At 41.9% G+C, this 25,666-nt stretch overlaps 1 protein-coding gene across 2 annotated transcripts in view; it reads right to left on the reverse strand.

Moving 5' to 3' along the window:
* The window catches only part of TOGARAM2 (TOG array regulator of axonemal microtubules 2), a 122,108-nt gene that overhangs the window by 57,369 nt on the left and 39,073 nt on the right, over positions 1 to 25,666 (reverse strand). For both annotated transcript variants that reach the window (XM_089529553.1, XM_089529552.1), the window contains exons 5-9: positions 23,058 to 23,287; positions 19,171 to 19,346; positions 17,187 to 17,236; positions 7,691 to 7,875; positions 576 to 732 (exon numbers count right to left, since the gene is read on the reverse strand). In XM_089529553.1, coding sequence (XP_089385679.1) covers positions 576 to 732; positions 7,691 to 7,875; positions 17,187 to 17,236; positions 19,171 to 19,346; positions 23,058 to 23,287 — 798 coding nt within the window. The remainder of the gene's footprint in view (positions 1 to 575; positions 733 to 7,690; positions 7,876 to 17,186; positions 17,237 to 19,170; positions 19,347 to 23,057; positions 23,288 to 25,666) is intronic.

The following is a 25,666-nucleotide window of genomic DNA, read 5'->3' on the forward strand; positions in this document are numbered from 1 at the left end:
TGCTTTCTTGCAAGCTCTGTGTAGCTGCCATAGAGGCTGCGGGCATTTCACCCAGCACTGCTGCTGCCCATGCCACTACGGATGATCACCAGGGTATAGCAACAAAGGTGGAAGAAAAATCAGGTCTTTCACCATCAGAGCAATTCTGCCCGCCCCCAATAACATTTTCCCTCCAAATTTCTTGCATTACAGACAGTGAGACACTGAAAATTATTCCTACCTAGAATTCTTATATTTTCTGAGTTCACTTTCCCTTAATAATTTTGCTTGTCCCTTCTCTTTGGATGCCTAAACTGTTGTTTTTTTAATGCTCTACTGAAATGTCGAATTACTGCAATGTTAGAAATTTGGAGGATGAAGCAAAATTTCACTGGCGGGGCAGAAATCTTATTTGGGGAATGCTTTTCCCACTACTACATCCGAAAGATATATACTCCTGGTCAGTTTTTTTGTCCCATCATATCCCTGCTTGAAGTCACCAGAAGGCCATTTGGCCTTGGGTCTCCTCAAATATGCTTCCAGTCCTGATACAAAATCTATATGGCCAACTACGTCCCATATAGGCACCCATATACCTTCCTGAGAAGCTTTCTTTAGTCGGTCTTGGAGCACCATGGTTCGTTCCTTTTCTTTCTCTTTTCCCCTTTCTCTTTCTTTGCGTAAAAGCTCTATTTCCTTCAGTTGCTTCTGGCGCATCTTCTCCTGAGCTGACTTGGAAATCATCACATGGATCTGGAAACAACAGAAACATATCATTAGTTCAGGGAGGGAGAAAGAGGAAGAACCTCTGATCACAGTGGAGTATTATGAACATGAAATAAGAAAAACCAACTATTTCAGTAATTCTTTATCTATTACAAAAGCAAAGGAAAAATTTCACCAATATGAAACATGTAATAATTTTATAATCTTTTCATAACAGAGTAATTCAGTGAATTCAAGGGGTTAAACTACATGGTAGTTTAATGTGAAATATGCAGCTCAGCTTTAATTTCTTACACTATCTAGGCTGGTACCCCTGTACACCAGTAGAAAAGGATTAAATTTCAGGCCTTCACTTATTGAATCCCCACAAGTTGAGGGTTTCCTTCCTTTTTCTTTTGTTAGGTCCAGCATGTGTGCCTTCAAGTCACCTGTTGACCTAAGGCTCTCTTAGGCAAGGAATATTCAGATATGGTTTTGCCAGTACCTTCCTCTGAAATACAACCTATAGCACCTGGTATTTAATGGTGGTCTCCTATCCAAGTGGTAACCAAAGCTGACCTTGCTTGGCTTCCAAGATCAGATGGGATCTGGTGCCTTTAAGGTACATATTTAGGTCCTAGAATAATAAAATCACAGTGTTGGAAGAGACTTCAAGGGCCATCCAGTTTAACCCACTGCCATGCAGGAACTCACAATCAAAGCACTCCCAACAGATGGCCATCCAGCTTCTGTTTAAAAACTTCGAAAGAGGTAAACTCTACCACAATCTGAAGGAGAGCATTCCACTGTTGAACAGCTCTTACTGTCTGGAAGGAGACAATTTGAGGGGAAATGGCTTAAGGGGAAGTTAAGCTCTTCTACCCACACATGATCATTCAGATCACTTATTTAGAGTAAGAAAGAGAGGTAAGCTCAGCTTCATGCTACATATCTAATGCCTTGTATAATCTAGCCTTGAGGGAATAAGAACAACATGATCAGTTTTAGCATACCCTCCAACATTTCACAGATGGAACTTTGGACACAAGTGGACAATCACAATCAGAGTATGATTAAGATGGCAAAAGTTATTAATGAGGAAGAACACACAAGCTAGTAGGGGCTGCAGTAGTTTACTTTTGCCTGAGCCTACTGAGAAAGGCAAGATTCAGCCCCCTCCTCCACAGCAAATGTATATCCATGCTTCTTTCAAAATGAAAATGAAAAATGAAAAAGTTTTTTTAAAAAATTCTCACTGACAAGGTGGGCACATTATTATCTATCAGTCTCAATACAGATTTTGAGAAAGAGTTTTTGTGCAAAATGCATCAACTGCATAATTTGCATGGTTAAACTGCAATAGCTGCAGGCTTGTTGAATGGACTTGTAAATGTTGGAATGATCAGGTGGACTGTTCAGCCAGTCCTTCTGAGCTTGCTGTGTATGTTCTGCTCTACAAAGGAAAAAGCACTCACTTTTTACACAAATTACAGAAACACTAACAAAAAGCTAACTGCTCCTTGTTTCATCATCTCTCTGAAGGCAAGAATATAGGCTACATAGGCTGGAAATCTAGTCTGTCTGTCTGTCATCTATCTAGTTTCTTCTTTACATACATTTTGCAAATGTTTATGATTGATTGAATGATTGATTGAACTTCTATCCTGACTTTCCCGCCAAATGGGATCCAGTGTCTTCATATACCTCTCACAGACCCAATCCAATTTGTCCCACCTGCACCCTCTCTCCCCAGCTGTTTTTAGGGGCAACACTGAGATTGCAAGTTGTGATCAGAGATTTTTGCATCACATCACATCTATTTTGATGCCTAGAGCTGGAGTCAACTGAGGAAAAAAAAGAACAAGGAGAAGCAGACATTAGTTAGAAAAATTGGCCCCAGTGATGGTGGATGTTGTACCAGACCACAAGAAATGCAAGAAAAATAGGATATGAAGCCTTGTATTATTTATAAAATTGATATCATATATAGTTTCAGGCTGATACTTAAAAAAACTGCTGAGCACTGGACTTCTCCAGCCCAAGAAGCAGAAAGGTTTTCACAAGCACCACACTTAATAAATTTCAAAGATTTTGACTTGGGACAGGTACAAATGAAAACTGTTTATATTAAGAGAAATGCAGAAGGGGAATACTGGCTACAGGGAAAGAGCACTTCCCTGCTTGCCCAGCAGCCACACAGGGCCCTAAACAGGTCCTCCAGAGGCCACAGCACTGCCCCCCCCCCCAAGTAATGGTGGCTATTGGGGGGGCAGTGACTTCAGGGTCTGAAGCATCTGCAGACATGCTGGACCCTGGAGGTCTTTTTTGGGGGGGAGGGGTTGCTGCAGTGGTCTAAGCAGGCAGGTAGCAGGGGTGAGGGCAAGGCAGTTCGCCCTGCCACACCAGGTGACACCAACCTCAGGGACACCACTGGCCTATCAAGTAACAAATGGAGATTTGGAAAATTACTGGTGATTGGAAGGAAGAGGAAGGAAGTAGTACTTTTTTCCCCTTAGCCCTGGGCCTCTAGAATGTCAGGTGACTGGAACAATAGCACCAACTGAAACATTGATAATCTAGACAACAGGCCACTTAGTTGGGAATAGCTGCCATAATATAATTAGTGACATGTTCATGATACAACTGGACTATAATTCTCTTGAGAAGGGATGCCCTGTTTACTATAGTTCTTCAGAGTCTTAACACTGCTCTGGCAGTGTTTGGGGCTAAAGTATGATGTAAAAAAGATTAATAATAATAATAATAATAATAATTTATTTATATCCCGCCTTTCCAATTGCATGATCAAGGCGGCTTACAAGACAAGAAACAATAAAATACAAGTAAAACATCACAATATAAAAAGTTTAAAAACATCATTACTAGGGGTAGGAATGGGAATCTATACAAATCACAATTCACTAGGGGCAAGAAAAAGACAATATATTGCACTAATCCGGGGTCGAAAAACAGAGGGCAAGGAGCAGAGAAAAAACACTATTACCTAAAGTGAAAAAGCCAACTGGAATAGATGCGTTTTTAATTGTTTCTTAAAAGAAACTAAAGATGCAGAGGAACGGAGCTCTACAGGGAGCTTATTCCACAATGAGGGGGCGGCGATAGTGAAAGCCCTCTGTGAGGTCCTCACCAAATGGGATTTAGGGACCTCTAACAAATTGGTCCCAGATGTTCTGAGTGTGCGGGGCGGATTGTGTGGGGAGAGGCGGTCCTCCAAGTACCCTGGGCCCAAGCCATTTAGGGCTTTATAGGTCAAAACCAACACCTTGTATTGAGCTCGGAAGCGAATGGGTAGCCAGTGGAGATCTTTTAAAATAGGTGTTATGTGGTCTGTCCTGGAACTACCAGCGACCAGTCTGGCTGCCATATTCTGCACCAATTGAAGCTTCCGGGTTTGGTACAAGGGTTGCCCTATGTAGAGCGCATTGCAGAAATCCAATCGAGAGGTTACCAAAGCATGTACAACAGTTTCAAGGTCCCGACGGCCCAGGTAGGGGCGCAGCTGGCGTATCAGCCGAAGCTGATAACAAGCACTCCTGATCGTCGCGTCCACCTGAGATGTCAGATGAAGCGACGAATCAAGGAGTACTCCCAAGCTGCGCACCGAGTCCCTCAAGGGGAGCGTGACCCCATTCAGGACAGGCTGACAAATCTCACCACCCGGAACCGAGGGACCTATCACCAGTACTTCCGTTTTCCCTGGATTCACACTGAGTTTGTTCTCCCTCATCCAGCCCATTACCGACGCCAAGCAGGCATCTAGAGGAGAGATGCCATCCTTAGTTACTGCATCAGTCGGAGACACAGAGAAAATTATTTGGGTGTCATCAGCATACTGATAACACCGCGCCCCGTGTCTCCGGATGATCTCTCCCAGCGGTTTCATGTAGATGTTAAAAAGCATAGGGGATAAAATCGCTCCCTGAGGGACACCGGATGTAAGTGCCCTCTTATCGGAGCGACAATCCCCCAGCTCCACCATCTGGAATCTACCCGAGAGGTAGGACCGGAACCACTGCAAAGCAGTGCCCCCGATACCCAACTCCCCCAGGCGTTCCAGAAGGATACCATGGTCGATGGTATCGAAAGCCGCCGAGATGTCCAAGAGCACTAACAGGGACACGCTTCCCCTGTCCATGCTCAGACGGAGGTCATCAACTAAGGCGACCATGGCAGTCTCAACTCCATAGCCCGCCCGGAAGCCAGTTTGAAATGGGTCCAGAAAATCGGTGTCATCCAAGATCGATTGAAGCTGGAAGGCGACTGCTCTCTCGATCACCTTCCCCAAAAAAGGTAGCAGCGAGATGGGCCGATAGTTGTTATGAATCAGGGGGTCTAAGGAGGGTTTCTTGAGCAAGGGTTTAACCACTGCCACTTTCAATTTAGATGGAAACTGACCCTCTCTTAGAGAAGTATTAATGATGCGGTGCAACATAGTCAGCACCGCATCTCCCCCCTGAGCTGCCAACCATGAGGGACAGGGATCAAGAGAGCACGTCGTCTTCCTAACGCTTCGAAGGATCTTGTCCACTTCATCGGTACTAACAAACTCAAAGCGATCCAGTATAACTGGGGCCACGGATGCTTCGGACGCCTCTCTTACAGGACCTGCATAAATACTGGCGTCAAGATCAGCCCTGATCTGAGAGAGTTTATCCGCAAAGAAGTTATTAAAATCATCACAGCAGGCTTTAGATGGTACCAGAATAGGGCTCAGGGAGGGAGGGAGCTGAGTCAGCTCTCTCACAACCCTGAACAGCTCTGCTGGACGCGACTCTGCGGACGCAATACGTGCAGCATAGAACGAATTCTTAGCTGCACCTATTGCCACTCCATAGGCCTTCAAATGAGAGCGAAGGAGTGTCCTGTCAGATAAACGCTGATGTCTTCGCCAGTTACGCTCTAGTCGTTGCACAGCCCGCTTCCTTACTCTAAGATCTTCCATATACCATGGTTGTTTATTAGGAGCAGGCCGGTAAGGACGCTTGGGAGCGACACTGTGTATAGCCCTGGACAGGTTGGTATCCCAGATATTAGCCAGGGCATCAACAGAATCGCCGTCAGAACCAGTCGCATATCCCTCTAGGGCTTCTTGGAACCTTTTGGGTTCCATCAGCCTTCGAGGGTGGACCATCCTAATGGGTCCGCCACCCCCGGGGGAGCTTGAGGTAGAAGCCTTGATTCGAGCCTCAACCAAGAAATGATCCGTCCATGACAAGGGAGAGATGTTTGAGATCTCTACCCACGGAACCTCCATGTCCGTACTAAAGATCACATCAAGGGTATTACCAGCGCAATGCGTAGGCCCTGAGACTAGTTGAGACAGGCCCATGGCTGTCATGGTAGTCATGAACTCCCGAGCAGCACCTGTTGGAACTTCACTGGCCTCGAAAGGGATGTTGAGGTCTCCCAAGACAAGAAGTCTTGGGGACTCCAACACCAGTTCCGAGACCAGCTGTGTGAGCTCGGCCAGGGAGTCTGTTAGCGCACGGGGTGGCCTGTAGACCAACAGAATCCCCAGACTGTTTAGTTAGTATCGTGCTAGTTCCTCCCATGGTCAGAAAGGCTGCTACCAGTAGAATAAGGAAACAGTGATCCTGCCTCTACCCTCAATACATTCCTATGAAAGCCTATCCAACTTGAGTGCCAATGATACCCTTCAGCCAAATCCACTGTAGACCAGGATATGAAAATCCATTCCCAGCTGTCTACATAAATATTAAAATAATTGTTAATTTATTAGGAATGTAAATACCCTAAAGGCATCAGATCCTGACTGCTAAGCAAGGACAGGCCTGGTTAATAATTGGATGTGAGACCATCAATGTATACCAGGTGCTGTAGGCTGTATTTCAGAGAAAGGAACTAACAAAGTCAACTCTGAGTATTCTTTGCCTAAGAAAACCCTATGAAATTCATAGGGTCACCATAAGTCAATAGGCAGCTTGCAGGTACATATACAGCTTGCAGATACATGTGTTACATCCAATTTCCATGTTTGGTTGTAAAAGCTGGGCAGTTGAGAAAGATGACAGGAAGAAAATCAGTTCATTTCAAATGTGCTACTGGGGAAGAGTTCTACAGATACCACATACTGCTAGAAAGAGAAATGAATGGGTCGTAGAGCAAATCAAGCCTAAATTCTCACTGGAAGCAAATATTACTAAACTGCGGCTGTTGTACTTTGGAAATTTACGAGATGACATGACTCACTGGAAAAGACAATAATGTTTGATAAAGTGGAAAGCAATAGGAAAAGAGGGAGACCACACTACACATGGATTGATTCAGTCATGGAAGCCACATCTCTGAGTTTATAAGACCTCAGCAGGGCAATTGATGACAAGGAATCTTAGAGATCTATCATTCACAGGGTCGCCATAAGACAACGTTGACTGGATTGCAAATAATAACACAATAATGATGTGTCACATGAAAACCAGATATGTATGGCAGAATCTCCTCCCCACCCAAAGGCAACTGTTGTTTTTAAATAATAACAAAATGTATAGGAAATGGGAAAACAGTGAGTAAAGAAAGGATTCATAGAAGGTCCTACAAATGCAAGTAGAACAATTGTGCTTAGGTCCAAGTAGAAAACACACACAGGACATGAGCACAATTTCTCTCACACACCCATTCTCTAGGCTAGAGATTGTAACTTGTGCACTGGTATTCACTATGTTAACTGTACTTCTTTGTTTAAAAAAATAACTTAAACCAGAATGTCAAATACCCCAATGAAATTTAACATAATCGCGCATGCGTGTGTGTGTGTGTGTGTGTGTGTGTGTGTGTGTATTTTTTCAGGAATTGTGGAGAATGGATGTAGGTTTTATGTTTGCTGTAACCCCACCACCACTACCATATAACCTGTCTTTGCCAACGTTTTTCACTCCTCCATATGTGAGTAGTAGATGCAAGCACTGTTCATTCATCATGCCAAAATTCTTTTATTGGAAGTGGAAAGGGGAAACTTTTCACCTACCCTTCCATTGCTCTCCTTCCACTCATCATCTTTTATAAGATGAGGAACTGAAAGCTGGCTTCCTCCATCCTTGGCCAGACTGAAGGAAGAGGTGGCTAATGGTAATAAGGATTCAGATGGACAACCAGTAACCTTCAGTGCTGTAGAAAAGCCATTTCTGGAAGCTAGTTCTGAAGTTTCAGTTTCTGATGAGCCAATAAAACATAAACAACGTGTTATCATAGACAGCAAAGAAATGTATGAAATAAAAAAGTGTGTTACTGGGAGTACATGAGCCAAGAAATTACATAATATATTAATGCAGATCAAGAGTTTGTGCCAGGGAGATACTCCAGCAGATTAAATCACTCCTTGTATATGAACTCAGTCTGTGTAGAGAAAGGCAAAATGAAAGAGGATAATTTCCTGCTTCTGTTTTCTATTCAGTGAGCGTGATGCTAATGTTGCTGATGTGGATGTTACCTTTGTAAAGAATTGCCATGTATTAGCAAGTTTGGGGTGATATCATAAGTTATGTGAATTTACAAGACGTTTGCTGAGTTGAAACTGTGTACAATTCTAGACACACACACCCCAAATGTCACTTTGTACCAGAAACTGACACACATCTCTGTTATAAGTTTTATTGGTAGAATTCAGTGCAAGAAGTAGTCTACAGCAGAGGAAAACATCACAGTCATTCAGCTGTTGGATTCCAGCCTCATAAGAGATGTGGCATGTGGTAAAATTCTACCTAAGAACTAATTCTACTCAAACCCTTCCAGGGCCAACACTGAAGATCCTGGAAACTAGATAAGAAGATCTTTGTACTGGGATGCACCCATTTTGTGTGAGACCACTAGGAGGTAGAACAGAAGCAAACAAAAGAAACTGAAATACTCAAATATAATCTATCTTCCATCCTCTACGAGCAAGTTGCTAACAGAAAGGCTAGTCCTCTGGTCTGTTCTCAGCTACTTCTGTATCCTTGAATTGTCCAGCTATAGTGAAACCATCTAACAGGGTTTGTTGAAATCAAAATAACCCTTTTTATGCCGCTGTACAACAGTTAACCTTTGGCCAAGGGCCACACCCAGTATAGCGGCTTGTGACAAAAATTGGCTGTGTGTCCTCATCTGTTAACAGGGATGTTTTTGTTCAGCATTCAAGATTCTAGCCAGGTTCCCGTGCCCTCTTCCAGTTGGCCACTGCATTCTATTCCATTCCATTTTCCAGCAGCCTCAATATTGACACAGGCTATATGACACAGGCTATATGAACCAATAAGAAAAGGCAGCTTCCTGTCTTTCTATTCCCAGTGTCTCACTTTTCTAACTGGGTCAGTATTCCATGGCTAATGAACAGTCTCTGATTTAATCTCCCCTGATTAAATTCTGTAATCTTATTTTGGCAACTCTCTGGGGTCCCTGAGCATCCTAATACCTTTGCTGTTTCATCTCAGTAGACTCATTTTTATTCCTTTTATTTTGGACCTTCCACCTTAGTTTGCTATTAGAGGGATGACATAGCCCTGTTTGGAATACTACATGGAATTTCAGCACCTCATCCCAAGAGAGAAATTAACATGGCTTGAAAAGGTGTTGGAAGGAGAATCAACCAGGAGGTCAGAGCAGATTCCTAGAAAAGACTGATACTTGTAGGATATGTAGAAAGAAGGGAAGGAAGGGGTTAATTTGAGAGGGGAGGGAATAAGGGAACAACCTGATAGAACTCTTGAAAAAGATTAAGCATGTGGGGACCAAAGGGTAACAAGAAGTTTTCTTCTTTTCTCATGTAACAGCAGAAGTCTAGTGAAATATATTTGTCAGTAGAGACAAACAAAAGTGCTTCCTCACATAATTCCTGAGGGGTGTAAGATTAGTCTCTGCCACAAGATAAAGTGGCTTTAAAAACAAAGAAAAGACATTGTTGGAGGACTGGGCTTTTGGTGGCCATTAGAAATGAGGTTCAGAAACACAATGCCCCTGGGCAGCAGAAAGAGGCAGTTGATTCTGCATGCCACTCATGAGCTTCCTTAAGACCTCTGGCCAGTCCTTTGTAAAGCAGGATGCTCAAACAAAAGGGCCGGAAGCTGCAGCAGGGCTTCTCTTTTCATCTATGCTTGGATTTATGATTGAACATGGCTCCACATGTGCCTCTTCCAATTTCATCAGCTAGAGTTAAAATCACATGTTCCCTTGGATAGTGAATCATCAGTTTTTGCAGAAGGCCTTGGCAAATTGGTTCTCTTCCTTCCTGTCCAGCAGTTCACACCTTCTGATGGTGTTTGTTCCTGGCATTAATGATTTCTGTCTGCTCCCCTTCTCTCCTGAAAGAACCCCTCTGGACGTAGCAAGAACTGGAAGAAGGTGCAAATAACACGCTTACTTGTGGTTTCCTCAAATTTCCCCTCCAGGGGGCTAATAAGTGAAAGCAGTCTCTTTTTTTCCTGTCATGGACATTTTATTATATTGGGCAAGTCCCCAGCTAGGCTGAACACAAGGTACTGGTGGCTTACATTCCCTGCTCAAATGTTTATAGCCTAAGTCAGAGTGCATGTCTTGCATGCAAAATGATCCAAGATTAATCCCCACCAGTTCCAGATAGGGTTTGAAAAAATCCTGCTCAAAACTCTGGAGAGCCACTGTCAGTCAATGTAGAAAATGCTCAACTAGATCAATCAATGATCAGACTTGGCACAAAGCACTTTTCTAGGATCCTACAACAGCATGTGTGTGTATGAGAAAAGTTGTTACCAGTCAAACTGGTGCAGGCAGGTCATGCCCCTTCTCCAGATGTTCCTAGACTGCAGCTCCCATCAGCACTAAGCAAAACAGCTGACACTAAAGGATCATGGGAGCTGCAATCCAACAAAATCCTATGATCAAAAAAAGAAATGGGTTCAGGGAATATGGAGAGGTGAACTTCCTATACAGGTACATCTTTGGGTTTATGTGTTCCAGGGATGTAACTGTAGGGGTGAGCGGAGCAAAATGAGGACATTATGCTCCAAAATGAAAATTTCCTACAATTCCCAAATTTATAGCATTGCTATAAGGAAGTACAGTAGGCTCAAGTTTACAAAAGCTGAGACTACCTGCATCTTTCTTTCAATTAGTCTCAAAGGTGCTACAAGATGCCTTTGCATACTTCTTAAGTCTTTCTCACATACTTAGAATTGCCCATTAGCGCCTGTCTCTGCTCATGATGCCAAACAGTTCAAATATGCAAGAGTCCTACGTGAGCCTGGTGCTACTTACAGTCCTAGGAGTCCCTACAAGTGCCGGCTAGGAAAGAGACTGGATGTGAAACCTGCAGTATCCATGAACTGTATGGATTATGCATTCAAAAAGTCTTCCCAGGTGAATGAAGCAGTGCTACCCAATTCCAAAAGGGCAGGGATCAGAGTTGATAACTTGACAGGGATCATTTGGAAGCTGCAAAGGACCAGATGAAAAAAGAGAAAAGGGGGTGCAGGAGAACATGAAACGTCTCTTTTTGGACTACAGCAGCTTAGAGGATTCTGGAAGCTCTAGTCCAAAAACTAAAAATTTTAAGCTCTGTTACAGACCTGCAGCTATAATATTTTATTGCCTGCTTTTCTTATACTTCTGTTACACACCATATAACAGGGGTGTGAGCCTTGTAGCTCTCCATATGCTGTTGATCTACAACTCCCAGCAGCCCTAGTCCACCTAGTCAATGGTGAAAAATGCTGGGATCTGCAATTCAACAACATTTGGATGGCCACGCAACTCCCCATCCTGTCCTACAACATTCCCTAGGTCCCAAAAAGTGGTTATATTCTATAAATTTTGCTAGTTCTGTGAAAACAAGCAAATATCTACACCTGGATGAAAATAAAATTCCCTACTCTGTTTGATGGGGACTTAAATGGCATTTTAAAAGAATTTAGCTGCTTAGAGTGGTTGACACAATAAATCCTTTCCCAAGACAACCCCTGCAGTGAAATAATTATCAAAGCTAGCAGCTCAGTCCCCTTGAAATTAGCACCTTTGACCAGGCAGTCACCCTAGAGACAGAATGTGACATTTCATTTTCACACACAACACAGGACCTGCTTTCCAGCTGAGATTCTTAAGGCACAGAGGACTAAAATGGCTGGGCTTTAAAAAAAAAACACACAAAGATGTTCATCCCACAATCTAATCATTATTTACACAATGACTGTGATTTTAAAAAAATCAATAACATATTTTCAATTTTTTAATTTAAATGAGGTTACAGAGTGCATTTACTGTAAAAGCTGCCATATAAAAGCTATTGCCTTCTTCCTCAGCAGACCTACAATACTGTTCCACACAGTTCTTTTCTACAACAGCGCAATGGCTAGTACTGTCGATAGCTACAGAAAGAAGGTCTGTCAGCTCTCTTTTTTCTTTATCCCCCCAATTTTTAATTTTTGTTATGTACAGTTAAGGCCTAGTTCCACTGAAGGTAGAAGATCCCATCTGATCTTGGAAGTTAAGCAGGGTCAGCCCTGGTTAGTATTTGGATGGGAGGCTGCATATGAATACCTTGCCTAAGGAAATCCTATGAAATTCATGGGATTATCATAAATCAACAGGCAACTTGAAAGCATATACAGTTGTCCCTCCATACTTGCTAGGGTTAGGGGAACAAGACCCCCGTGAATATGGAAAAACCGCAAATAACAAAAACACTGTTTTTACCTGAGAGGACACCTCTCTAGGAATCTCTAGGTCCTCCAGTCCAACTCTGTGGTCAATGTCCAACATACACAGACCATAGAATGGCACTGGAGTAGCTATAAATGGTCTTTCAGTGCAACTTTTAGTTAAAGTTAACCACAGAGTTGCACTGGAGGACCTAGACAGGACCCAGAGAGAACATATTAATGAAATCCATGAATAATCAAATCCGCAAATATCAAATCCCCTCCGTAATGCTACTAGCCTTAGTGCTATAACTGTACAGGATACAGGGGCTTAGTTGGGACAGCATGCCACCACCTATCCTTCAACCCCCTGTGCACTTTATAAGCCTGTTCCAGAGGACTAGGAAGCCTTCCAAACTTCCTTGGTGCTTGGGAGGCACCAAGACTCATAGTTGGGAAGAAAATAAAGGTCTGTCATGTTAGCAGTTATGTATTAGCATAATGGATTTTGGTCAGACTGAAGGTGAGACTTCTTGCACTACCAGACAGCTCTGTGAGTGACAAGGATTTGAATCTCAATCACTCTAGTCTAGTCCTATTTTGATCCTCCCACCACTACACCACACAGCTTCTCAAAGCTAGCTGTTACTCAAACACTTGTTGCAACAAGGTTTATATATAGCCAAAATGATGTGACTATCACTTGTCTATAACTGTTTCCTCTGAGCATGTATGACATGAGGGCAATTGTGTGGAACTAACCATACCCACATCAGCTTCTCCCTTCCTAAGCTTCTGTCAAGGTCTTCCTCATCCAATGTGATTTGCTTGTTTCATATATTCTGGAACAGTAAGGAGCAGCCTTGACATTAGACAAAGTGAGACTGCTGCCAGGCATCAGATTTCAAATGTCAAGAAAAGACACGATTCATTGTTTAATTCGTTATTGTGTTTAACTGCTAGAGATGGAATGAGGTGCTTCAGATACATTTACCTTTTGTGCAAAATAAAAAAAGTCCTAGGATATGCTGCACCCTAACTTTAGATGCTTGCTACTCTGCCTTTTACTATCACTCCAAATTGTGCAAGATTCAAGCATAGGTGAACATTTGTTTATAACATTTATCTCTTGCCTTTTCTCTGATGGGCACAAGGAGTGTATAATAGGTCTTCTCCTTCCCATGTTGCCCTAACAACAATCCTATGGAAAGGGATCTTGTAGCACCACTGAGACTGAAAAAAGTTGTAGCAGTGCCTCCGTGCATCTGAGGAAGTAGACCAAGTCTACAAAAGCTTATGCTACAACTTCTTTTCCACAGTTAATTTCAAACATGCTACAAGATCCCTTTGCATACTGATATTCCAGGCTAACACAGCTATGTCTCTGTTCAATCCTATGGGTTAGCTTTGGGGAATGAGAGATGGCCATTGAGCTAAGATCGCAAGTATGAATGTGAATGTGAAATATATTACTGAATGTGAAATTTATTACTGCATCTTGTTTCCTTTTCCACATATTTCCTGCTATTTCTCACCAAAACTCTGGTCTCTTTTTTGTGTGTGTTCATATTCTAGAAGACGCTATACAGTACAAATTATAAGGATGCAAACATTCCACCCTCTCAAATCTGTTGTACTTTCAGTCCAACAGGAATGTCTTATTTCCAAATACTGACCCAGTAGCCCTTATTAGCCTTGGAGCCTGAATCCTGTGCCACATTTTTCTGATTGACCATCTGGTTTCAGTTGCTACCTTGACACTGGCTAGTGTCCAAATTGTGTCTCAGAAAAACAACTCTGCTCCTACACTGTATAAATATCTGCCAGGGATGGTTAAGTCTAGTGTCTCCCTGTATGTCAACACAGCAAGATTAGACATGAGGAACATGAACCATCCCTGCCAGGCCTTCCAGTTATTTTTAAATCACAGAGAGCTGCTGAGGAACTGTCACTGGACTTTTCAGTTCCATTTTTCTCACAGCAGGCATGTGAATACATGTCCCACACTTCCTCACAACTGGTGAGACTGCATCACTCTTTCAGATTTTGAGTGCCTTTGCTGTGCTTTAACACCTTTTCCCATGGGCCGCTGCTATGTCATTTAAGACAAGGTGTTCAGAAGACCAATCTGGATCTACTAGTACATCTCTCAGCAGTTTGCAATAGATTGTCAAAGACTCTTTAATCTTAACTGTAGCAATGCATACAATGAACAAATGACTCCTTTGTTGTTGTTTGTTATATGCCTCCTAGTTGACTCTGATATCTGAGAACCCAGTCAGAGGGCTTACTTGGCAAGTTTTATTCAAAGGAGGTTTACCATTGCTGTCCTCTACAGCTGAGGCAGTGTTCCTTGCCCATGGCCACCCACTGGTTTCCATAGCTGAGCAAATATTCACACATGGACACCGACGTGTGCGTGCGTGCACGTGTGACTGATGCTGCTATGTAGAGCAATGCCCACATTTCAATTCTGTACAAGTCTGAAGCCAATGTATAATGCCTCTTAGTGGAAGTTACTATGTTATAGAATCATACAGTTGGAAGAGACCACAAATGCCATCCAGTCCAACTCCCTGTCATGCAAGAAGACACAACCAAAGTACTCTCAACAGATGGCCACTCAGCGTCTGTGTAAAAACCTCCAAAGAAGGGGACTCCACTACTCTCCAAGGCAGCGTGTTCTACTGTCCAATAGTTCTTACCATCTGGAAGTGCTTCCTAATGTTTAAGTGGAATCTCTTTTCCTGTAGCTTCAGTGTATTGCTCTGGGTCCTATTCTCTGGAGCAGAAGAAAACAGGTTTGTTCCATCCTCTATATATCCCTACAGATATTTAAACATGGCTATCATTTCACTCCCTAACCTTCTCTTCTCCAGGCTAAACACGCCCAGCTACCTAAGCTGCTCCTCATAGAGCAGGGGTTCCCAACCTGGGGGTCGCGACGCCTTTGGGGGTCACGCGACCCTTTCTGGGGGGTTGCCAGGTTGGGAATTCCCCCCTCCCCTTCTCCCCACGGGTGCCGGCGCTGGAGCCGGCATCGCGTGGGGAGAAGGGGAAGGGGGCGGTGCTCCCTCCTTTCCCTTGTTCCTGCGAGTGCCCACGCTGGCGCAGGCACACTCAAGGAGGAAGGGAATGGAGGCGGGGTCGCCTCCTCCTCTCCCTGCCTTCCCGCGGGTACAGGCACCCACAGGGAGGCAGGGAAGGGGGCGGGGGTCCCTCCTCCTCTTTCCCTGCCTTCCCGCGGGTCCCTCCTCCTCTTTCCCTGCCTTCCCGTGGCTGCCAGACAGCCACGGGGAGGAAGGGAAGGTGGGGGCTGCCTCCTCCTCTTCTCCCCGTGGCTGCCAGGCAACCACAGGGAGAAGGAGACAGGACTACAAGCCCCAGAGGCCTTTGCGGCTGGAAGTCCCGCCCCTTCTCCCCTGGTGGCCTCCCTAATTGGTTGGGAGGCTGGGAAGGGGCGGGATATCTGGCCGCAAAGCCTGCTGGGGCCTGCATACAGCCGAAAATCCCGCCCCTTCCTGGCCTCCCAACCTATCAGGGGGGCCACGGGCAGGACTTTCATCCCCAATGGGGGTCGTGGCCCAACAAAGGTTGGGAACTGCTGTCATAGAGCATGGTTATGAACATGAAATAATCCGATGACAATGTAATAGTCTAATCCCTTTCATGAAATGTAATGGGAAAGTGGTAACTATTGTGCCTAAACATTGAAAAGTATATGTTCTTTCCTAAATGTGTATGTGCAGAGAGATCTTGGAGCACCCTTGTGACTGACTAAAGAAAGAAGTTGGCAACATGAGCTTTCATAGATTTATGTCTACTTCCTCATGCCAAATGTATCTGACCAAATGCATCTGAGAAAGTGGACATAAGTCTACGAAAATTCATGCTGCTAGCCTCTTTCATTGGTTAGTCTCAAAGGTGCTACAAGATCTCTCTACATACTGATTCTACAGACAAACATGGCTACTGTATATCTTTGAATTGTACCACTTTGTATGTATAGTTACTACTGTAACTATTTATAGTAAAATGAAAGATAATTCAAAGATAATTCAAAAGATAATTAAGCAGCCTGCTCATTCTCCCATATTAACAATTCAATTCACAATGTGACAGCCAAAACACAGGAGTTCTCAAATGGAGTGTTGATGCTGCTTCTGTTTGTTTGGACTACACTGTTGATTACAAGTTGGGATCTCAGGTAACCAGAGAGTGACAAGAGGGGCACCCAAAAAGATGCCAATTAAATGACAAATGGTAAAGAACACACAATCCTTCCATTTAAAGAGACAGAGGAAGGGAGCCACCTGTTTCACCCTACTCTGCCTTGAATTATACTAATGAAATGAAGAAAGATGGAGATAATCAGGAGCAGATATTTATATGGCCATTTTGCTATACTCTCCCAACTTGTTTTCGATAAGGAGTTTTTGTTTTTGTTTTTGAAACAGGACTGACTACCCAGTGCTGTAGGTCTTTTGAAGGATATTTTCGGGAGTGTGAGAGTGCAGCCACAAGTGAATCTCCTGGAAGAGTATGGACTCTAGTCACCTTGAAGTTGCCCATCCCACCTAAAACCAACATCATACTATGGATTACTATTAATAAGAAACTTGGAGTATTGCGGCACTTTCAGATGGAGGGCTCCCGGTGCTAAGACTCAAAAGACATAAGGTAGCCATTCCATCTCCCTCAACCTGCCCCTAATAGGTTTCTGCAACAAAGGAAAAGGCAAGACAAAGTAGGAAAACATGGGTACCAGAATACCCCATAACACTCTGTCACTAATGCAGGCTATCTGGAGGTATTCTTGGTGTATCCTAAAACCCATACCATGTTTTCAAATAAAATAAATAAATTATCTGCACCTACCCAGATTTTCAAAGGTGTTTTCTTCAGTATTACAAGATGGTGTCTGTGACCTTTAAAAAATTGGGAAGAAAAAAGTTGAAATGCAAGAAGACAGAAAATTGTAACCAGTGAGTAATGTAGTAAGATGGTAATTCAGAGGCATCATTGAGGGGTATGGAGGGTGAAGTGACACCCTAAGAGGGGATGACATCACTGCTCCCCAAACACCTGCCTTTGGGCAGAAACAGGCTGTCATGTTTATCTCCACCGTTTCCTCAAATGTTGAAGAGATAGTGTGAGTGGAGCAAGGCTCATTGGGAGAAGAAAGGAGAGGCCTCCAGGTTTTAATTCAAATTTTCATTTTTTTATTAATTTTTATTTTTTAAAATTAGTCAATGCATATGATATTGTAATTTAAAGTTATAATTTTAATTTTGCTAGTTGTTTATGTCACAACTAATACCATTACATTCAGCATTATGTGGGAATTACGATATATGAGTAAGACTGTACAAAAAACATGACTAAGCATTCTTTATGGTGTGGTATGGAAGGAGATGAATGGGGAGTGACACCATGAGTTATCACACTGGGTCACACCAAACCTAGTGATGCCACTGAATAATTTATCACTTATATGAACTAGGAAACATGTGGTCCTATCTATGTTGTTTAACTACAATTCCCACCATCAGCAATGCTGGCTTCAGTTCATGGGAGTCCAGCAACATCTGGAAGAGCACAGGTTCCCCAGCCATGAGCTATATATAGTGTTTAATATTGTGCTAAGCACTTGACAGGCATCATTTTGTTGCTGTATTTTCAATGAGCTGTAAAGTACCATTAACAAATTGTACACCATGAGATGAGAAAGAATACAAGAAGGCTAAGTGGTACCTATTAAATTCCAACATATTTGACATTTAAACCAAGATCCTTTTAGCTCATAACAATAGTATTCTGCCACACTGCAGTGTGTAAAACATTAGCATTTACACCAATGAGTTAAATTAATTCACTGGTTTAAATCCAGTTGCTAATCCCAGCCACGTGAGCCACTGAATCAATTGCTTGATGACAAATCAGCTTTTTTATGTGAATCCCTTGGATTCAATAGGTCTATTATAGCTGGAATCACCTATTATCTTTAAGATACTGAAATTAATTGTTTAAGAAAAACTAAAAAATAAATTTGTCCTGTTGATCATTAACTTACTTTAAAAGTAAGAATGTCTTACTTTTAAATTTTTAAAAATACAGTTATTAAAAATGGCCAATAGTAGCCAATTCTCCTTCAAATTAATTCAACAAAATAACATGAAATGTCAATATTTACTAAATTAATTAACATGCCTGACCTTTAACAATTCAAATAAGAATGTTATATATTTGTGTGAAAAATTAAATGCATTAGGGATGCCAAATTAACTTTTTATGAATTATTTCTAAGCCCTGTACCAGAAATAGTATGTAGATCAATTCCAGCTGCAGCAAGCAAGAACAGATGAGAGATAATGCCTTAGGCATATGATTGGCCTCTGTGGGAAATAGGAAACCAAGAATGATGGTGCATTGGGCTGATCCAGGAAGGTTTTTCCTATGTTCAGAATTGTCTTAGAAAATTATAATAAGCTATCACCATGCAATAGATATAGATCACATTTTGTTGAAATAGGTAACACTTATGACGGCCTATTGGCTCATGAGCAAACAGGTAATTGCATTCTTCTAGTGTCCTCAAAATGTTGTGGATTTACAACTCCCATAATATCCCAAGCAGATGTAGCCCAGAACATCTGGAATATACCCGGTTAAGGCAGATTAGGGTGAGAATCATGTTGTCTTCCAGATGTTGCTGAACTAAAACACCCAGCATTGCTCACCATAGGCTAGAGCTGTTTGACAGTACAGTCCAATAAATTTGGAAGACTCTATAATTCTCAACATCCCCCCTCCCCGGCCAAAAAAAAGAGTAGACCAAACAGAGGCAGCAGAAGAGATTTACTTCAGCCTGATAGACTCCTCAGTAGGAAAAGGAACAGGTTCCAACTGTGATGAACTTGGAAGAGGTTCTTCAAATTTCTGAGAACTTTCTTCATGGGCCTTTGCCGACTTGGGGATGGGTGGGATCAAAGCAGCACGTAAAGATCTTCTCAGACTCTCATTCTGGCCATGTAAAAACTAGAAGAAAGCATGGCAGAAAAGATTAAAATGAAGACAAATATATCTTCAGTTCTTAATTACTGTATATGTACTGTTATATTTATATCTTACTCCCATCCAGGGAGATCACAACAACCTTATAAAGTACATTAGCCGAGAAAGTATATGACTGGCCCAAAGTCCCTGGATAAACTTCATGACTGAGTAGAAATTTAGACCTGGGCCTCCCTGGCTTTCATCTGATATTGTAACCATTATTTCTGTATCACACTGCTAACTTTAAGTTTCAAGGTCTCACTCCCTGACAAAAAAAACAGGAAATGAGATATACTGCTGCATTCCTAAAAGTTCTGGGAACCAATCCGTAGCCAAATCAGCTTTAGCCAATGGTGAGAAATGCTGGGAGGAATGCCTTAAGGAGCTTAGTGAAGAGAAAATTTAGAAATGGCATGAAAGCTATCTTTAAATATGTGAAGGAAAGTGAGGTAGAAAATGGAGCAAGTGTGTTTTCTGCTACTCCAGAAACTAGGACACAAACTAGTGGATTCTGTTTACAAAAACAGAGATTCCACATAAATAGCAGAAGAACCTCTTGATTGTAAGTGATGCTTGATAATGGAATAGACTGCCTTGAATGACAGTATACATCCTGCATGGCAGGGGATTGGACTACATCAGTGATGGCAAACCTATGACACGTGTGCCAGAGGTGACACTCAGAGCCCACTCTGTGGGCACATGTGTTGTCACCCCAGCACAGAGTTTGCCAGCGATTGTTACTAGAAAGCCAGAGGGACATGGCACTTTGCAACAAATAAATGGGTTTGGGTTGCAGTTTGGGCACTCAGCCTCTATAAGGTTCACCATCACTGGACTACATATGTTCCTTATAACTCTATGACACTATGGGGCAGTACAGACCGCCACAAAACGGTGGTCTGCATTCACCCGTTTTAACTCCAGAGGGACGCTGCAGCCCCCAAACTGCGCACCATCCCTCAGGAGTCAAAAGAACCTGGTGTTTCCAGGTTCTTTTTGCAGTGCCAGAATAACACACCTTCCCATGCCAAGTTAATGCACAAATTAATGTGTGACATGGCCCATCAAAGCATTCAGACAGATCACAAGGCCCTGAATCGTAGAAACAGAAACAGAACATAGGATGCACCCCTATAAAAACCTGCTATATTAGAGAGAAGACCTCTGGCCTCCTCTATGATTGGAGGAGGAGGAGGACACACAATAGTAGAGTGGAAACAAAAAGAAGATGGCATGGGGAAAAGAAAATTGAACTAGCCTTTAATTTCATTTTCCCTGTGTTTTTGTTTTTTTAAAGCAATAGCTGTAGTGTCAAGCCCAAGATGCACAAGTCATGTCATTTGTATCTTTCAGTCCAGCTAAAGCAAATTTACTTGATGCAAAGTTACATTTGAGTTTCATCAGGCTCAGATCAGGATGTTCTGTGATATGAAAACTCTAGAATTTCAGCAGAAGCACCTAATTTCTTCATATTGTTCGCACTACCTGCAGTGCAAGAGCTCCCTCTACCTTTCTTTTCTCCTTCTTTGTCAGTAGAATTTCAGCACTCTGTTCCTCCCCCCTCCCCTTAATGTTACTGGAATAAATTTAGATTACACTCTCCAGGATGTATCTATTACTCTTGCCAGACAGCCTTGAGCTCTGGCCAATTTTGCAACTCCTTCGACCTTCCATCAAAATCTGATTCTCAGAAGTCCATTAATTTTTTGCATTAGTGCTCCTCCTGCTGGCCCTCATCAGCTTCTCAGCCTAGATGATAAGGTGTGATCACCGGATCCTTGGTCCTCTCCAAATGTCACTTAATAATGTGTCATATCTAAGTTACCACAAGTTATTAACTCTGGAGGAGCTTCATATCTCATTGACTGTGCTATACCCTGGCTATGCTGAATAAAATGCACATGATTTTCCTGAGAGACAATTCCTGCGTCAGGTATGGACATCTATTTCAACATTCCTCACACAACTGACTGGTCAATAAAATTGTTCTGGGATACTATGGATTGCAAAATTTGCTGACTAGGGCTGCTGCCATACTGCAGAATGAATGCTCTTTGACACCACTTTAAGTGTTATGTCTCCATCTTATGGAATCCTGGGATTTGTAGTTTGTTGTGGCACTAGAGCAACAGAGAAGGCTAAATAGCTGACAAAACTGCAAATCCCAAAATTCCATAGCATTGAGTCAATGAGTCAAAATGCATACATTTTCTAGAATAGATACAACCTAGGTAGACTGGTGTTATTCCACCTTGCAAACACTTGATGATAAGTTTAGATTGGAAATTGGAATTCCTTAGTAAAGTAATTTGACTCATAAATCATGATTCCCACATCTCACTGAATGTAATGGTAATAGCTGTGACATAAGCAAGTAGCAAAAATAAAATTATACCTTTAAATTACAATATTATATGCACAGCCGAAATATATTTATGTATGCATTGTTTCATGTAGAGTGCAAATTTGGTGAAATGTGATGTTTTTTAAAAAATTTAAAAGAATAAAAAAATTTAAAGAATCTTTTTTTTAAAAAAAAAATTAAAAATTAAAAATTGAAATTTTAATTTAAAAAACCCTGGGACCTCTCCTTTCTCCTCCCACTGAGCCTAGTCCCACTTATACCATGTCTTCAACAAGTTAAAGGGACACAGGCAAATGCTACAGACAGTTTCTGCCAAACATATATGTTTGAGGAGTGGTAATGTGTCACACCCCCCCCTTTAGGATGTCACCTGGTGCAGCCTGAAAGCCCCTCTCCCCATACTTCCCTAGTGATGCCACTGGCCTTCATTCTCAGCTTGACAAACAAAATTTTAGTGATTAGTGATTTTCTGTTGTATGGGAACAGCACAGTACTATGCATATATGTGGAGAAGTAAATCCTGCTAGGTTCAGACAGACCTAGTTAGCACTCAGTACATGTGCATGAGACGGCAGTCAAAGTAATAGGGAAAATGTCACAGATACCTGAGCCTCTATTCAAAGCTTTGCAAGACAAACTGTACACATACATGCATATATTAGCAGACTAAAGGTGGGTCTACTCCCAAAGCATTCTAGCTCCAGGGCTAGCCTGAATTTCTCCATTACCTCCACACTCCAGACTGATGCCAGGCAGCTGTTTAGAAACACATACCACTGTGCCATCCAACACTGCTGCTTCTGGCACAACTCCCTCTGAGATTGAAAACTAGACACCCAGATCACATGTCTGGGCACCTTATTGTGACCTCTGAGAGAATGACTTGTGCCAGCCACAGTGATGCTGCGCAGCACAGTGAGACACGTATGTAAACATGTGCCCAATGTCACTCTGGAGTGCTCTGGATTTTCCTGCAAAATCACAAGTAAAGTCTTTTTAATCTGGTTTAAAGAAGGGACAGGCCAGATTCAATGTAAAAATTGCCTCACATTGTGAAGACAGTCCACATTTGAGTTGGAGCTTAGACCCTGCATCATGAAGACAGGATGCTGAGAGAGCGGGGGAGACCTGTTTATTTGGCCCACATGGACATGCCCAAAATCAAATGCAAGTTGATATAACTTGGCCTCATGGTAACCTGGTGATACATACACTTCAGTTTTTGATAGCAGAAATGTTAACATGAATACAAATCCTTCCAGAACATATCTACACATTTTCCAGCACAAATACCACTGTAAGTATGTCTCTTTAACTGACTGTACCTGTTGGGTGGTTGCTTTGTTCTCTGAGTAATTGCCTCTAACTTCTAAGCACTCTGTGTCATTCTTCAACACTTTCTGATCTGTTTCCTGGACTCTGCTGGTCTCTGGAGAAGTGGGGATGCTCTGAATTGGAGGCATGGGCTTAGAAGTGATCAAGAGTCTTTGAGAGGCAGATCTGGAAACAACTGGTTTCAGGTCAGGTCCTTTGGGACCAGCAGGGTCAAGCAAACCTACAATACAACACACAGAAAATTTCACACTGTAAATAATTTGCAGCCTAATTCTAAATATGTCTCAGCTATACTAGGAAGAAAGGATACTCATTCACTTGTACTTTTGTCTTACAATCCTGTGAACAGTCTTAAAACTAGGCGGCGGAGGGGGGAATTCCTTAGAAAAGCCAACCATTTCTTCCACCCCAGCAAACTGCATTCTCCATGTTCTTTCTGCTAAGATCTCCATAGTTAGCCATGCTGATGGCCCAAATCCAACTGTAGATATGGGCTGCTAGAACAATGTGCATTTCTGTAATTTCTGCGGATTCTACAGAATTTATGTAGTATGGAGGAGGGTGCAAAAAGCCCAAATTCCCGTGAATAACATGTGGCCAGATAGCATTCTATTTGACTGGAATGAGAAGTATTTTAATCACAAGGCAAGCCCATATAGTCCACAGCACTGATGCATCTGAGCAAGTAGACGCAAGTCTATGAAAGCTCATGCTGCCAACTTCTTTATTCAGTTAGTCTCAAAGGTGCTACAAGATCTCTCTACTTACTGATTCTACAGACTAACACGGATATACCCTTGCATACTAGCACAATATTGATGTACCTTATCTCTGAAATAAGGATTAAGTAAGCATGCTCCTATCATTTATTTTTCTTTATTGACATTTGTATCTCACCTTCTATCTAAAGAGCTTACAGTGGTGAACAATAAAGTCAACATGATAAATTCAAAACAATGTAAACTCCTAGTGGGAATGACAGGAAGGAACATTTTTACAATATGTTTGAAGGCAGCACAGAAAAGTCATAGCCTAGGAGTAGACCACACATACCATAGCTGGAGATGGTATCCAAAAGAGAATTTGAAAGTCAGAGTGTTTAACTCATTACATTTTTAAAATGCATCTGAAAAACATCACAGCCAAAATCTTCTTCAGGCTTTAAGAAACTCTAACTTGGATTGTGCTAGTTAAACTGTTTTTCTCTTACTGTGTAAAAAGGTATCCAGTAACTCCTTAGTAATTTTTTTTAAAAAAATTAAACAATAAAAAATAAATATACAAATACATACTAATTTTCTATATCTAAAAACATTTAAGGCTATAGTATATTACCTAACTATAAATTTAAAACCATCTACAACATAAAACAAAACAAAACACATATACAAAACAGGGAAACAATAGCTTCCCACATACCTGACTAAGGTTTGTACATATTACTAATCTAACTAATCTAATATAGTTTATTTTAAAAAGTCTATATAATACTTAAAATAACCACAAAATCATGCTGTTAATAAAAATAAAAAACTAAATAGAACCTCTACTGATAAATTTATTCTCTAAAAGCCTAAATTCATAACAAACTTGCCCTTGTTTTTCATGTAATCAATCAATTTCTTTCATTCTTTCTTAACACAATCCAAAGACTTCTGTAGTTAACTTATCCATTTCTGCCAAATCATACAATCTTAACAACCAATCTTTTCATGAAGGAATTGTTAAGGAAAAAGCAACATGGGATATACAGTGAATGAAATAAAACATGTATGTGAGAGTCAGGGTGACTCAGCAGAAGCAATTAGAAGCCACACAGGTGTAAAAGGTAATGGAATTAACAAGTCCTAAATGCCAAGGACAGAAATGTAAAGTGGATAATTGAACACACCTGAGAATTGTTAAGTGGACAAGGTGAAATGATGAAATCATTAATTGTGGGTTGAACCAAGAGAACCAATGAGAGTGGATGTACACGCCCACTGGGTGGAAACTGACAAGAGTGGGTGGTATTTTCCAAGGACTATAATAATAGCTATGAATCCCAATGTATTTTGTGGGTAGTAGTGGTGGAATATTGTTGGATAGTTTTGGAGCTGTATATAGTAGAATAAAGTAGATCTTTTATATAAGACTACTGAGTTGTCTGGTGTCTTGAGTGAAGATACAAGAGCCAGCTGGATCCTGAAGAAGTGGGAAGACTTCTGTGGAAGCAAGAGTGAGAAGGCTTGGAGAGTTTGTCAGGGTCTTCAGCCTATTCTCTGTAACTCTGCTGCTTTAGAGCAAAGCTTTAACCACTGGCCAAAACTGGTCAGCGCCGGTGCGTAACAAGGTGGTGAGTTCAAGCCAGAGGTGAAGAGCTACAACTCCTATCATCCCTGACAGGAATTACTGTCTCTTTCTATCTTTATGCACATATCATTCCAGCAGCTATTATCATGTATTATAATAATCTTCCATGTGTCCTCTCCAACTAACTGTTCATCAAGAAATCCTAATAAAAAGATTTGGGGTTCCAGCCTTAGGCAATGGTTTTGACAGGCTGCACAATATTTGTCACATAATAGCCAAGCACAACTCTACCCTTAATCCAGCTGGT

This window comes from Sceloporus occidentalis, unplaced genomic scaffold, assembly GCF_023333645.1.
Source record: "Sceloporus occidentalis isolate IW3139 unplaced genomic scaffold, rSceOcc1.0.p SCAF_6, whole genome shotgun sequence".
NCBI lineage: Eukaryota > Metazoa > Chordata > Lepidosauria > Squamata > Phrynosomatidae > Sceloporus > Sceloporus occidentalis.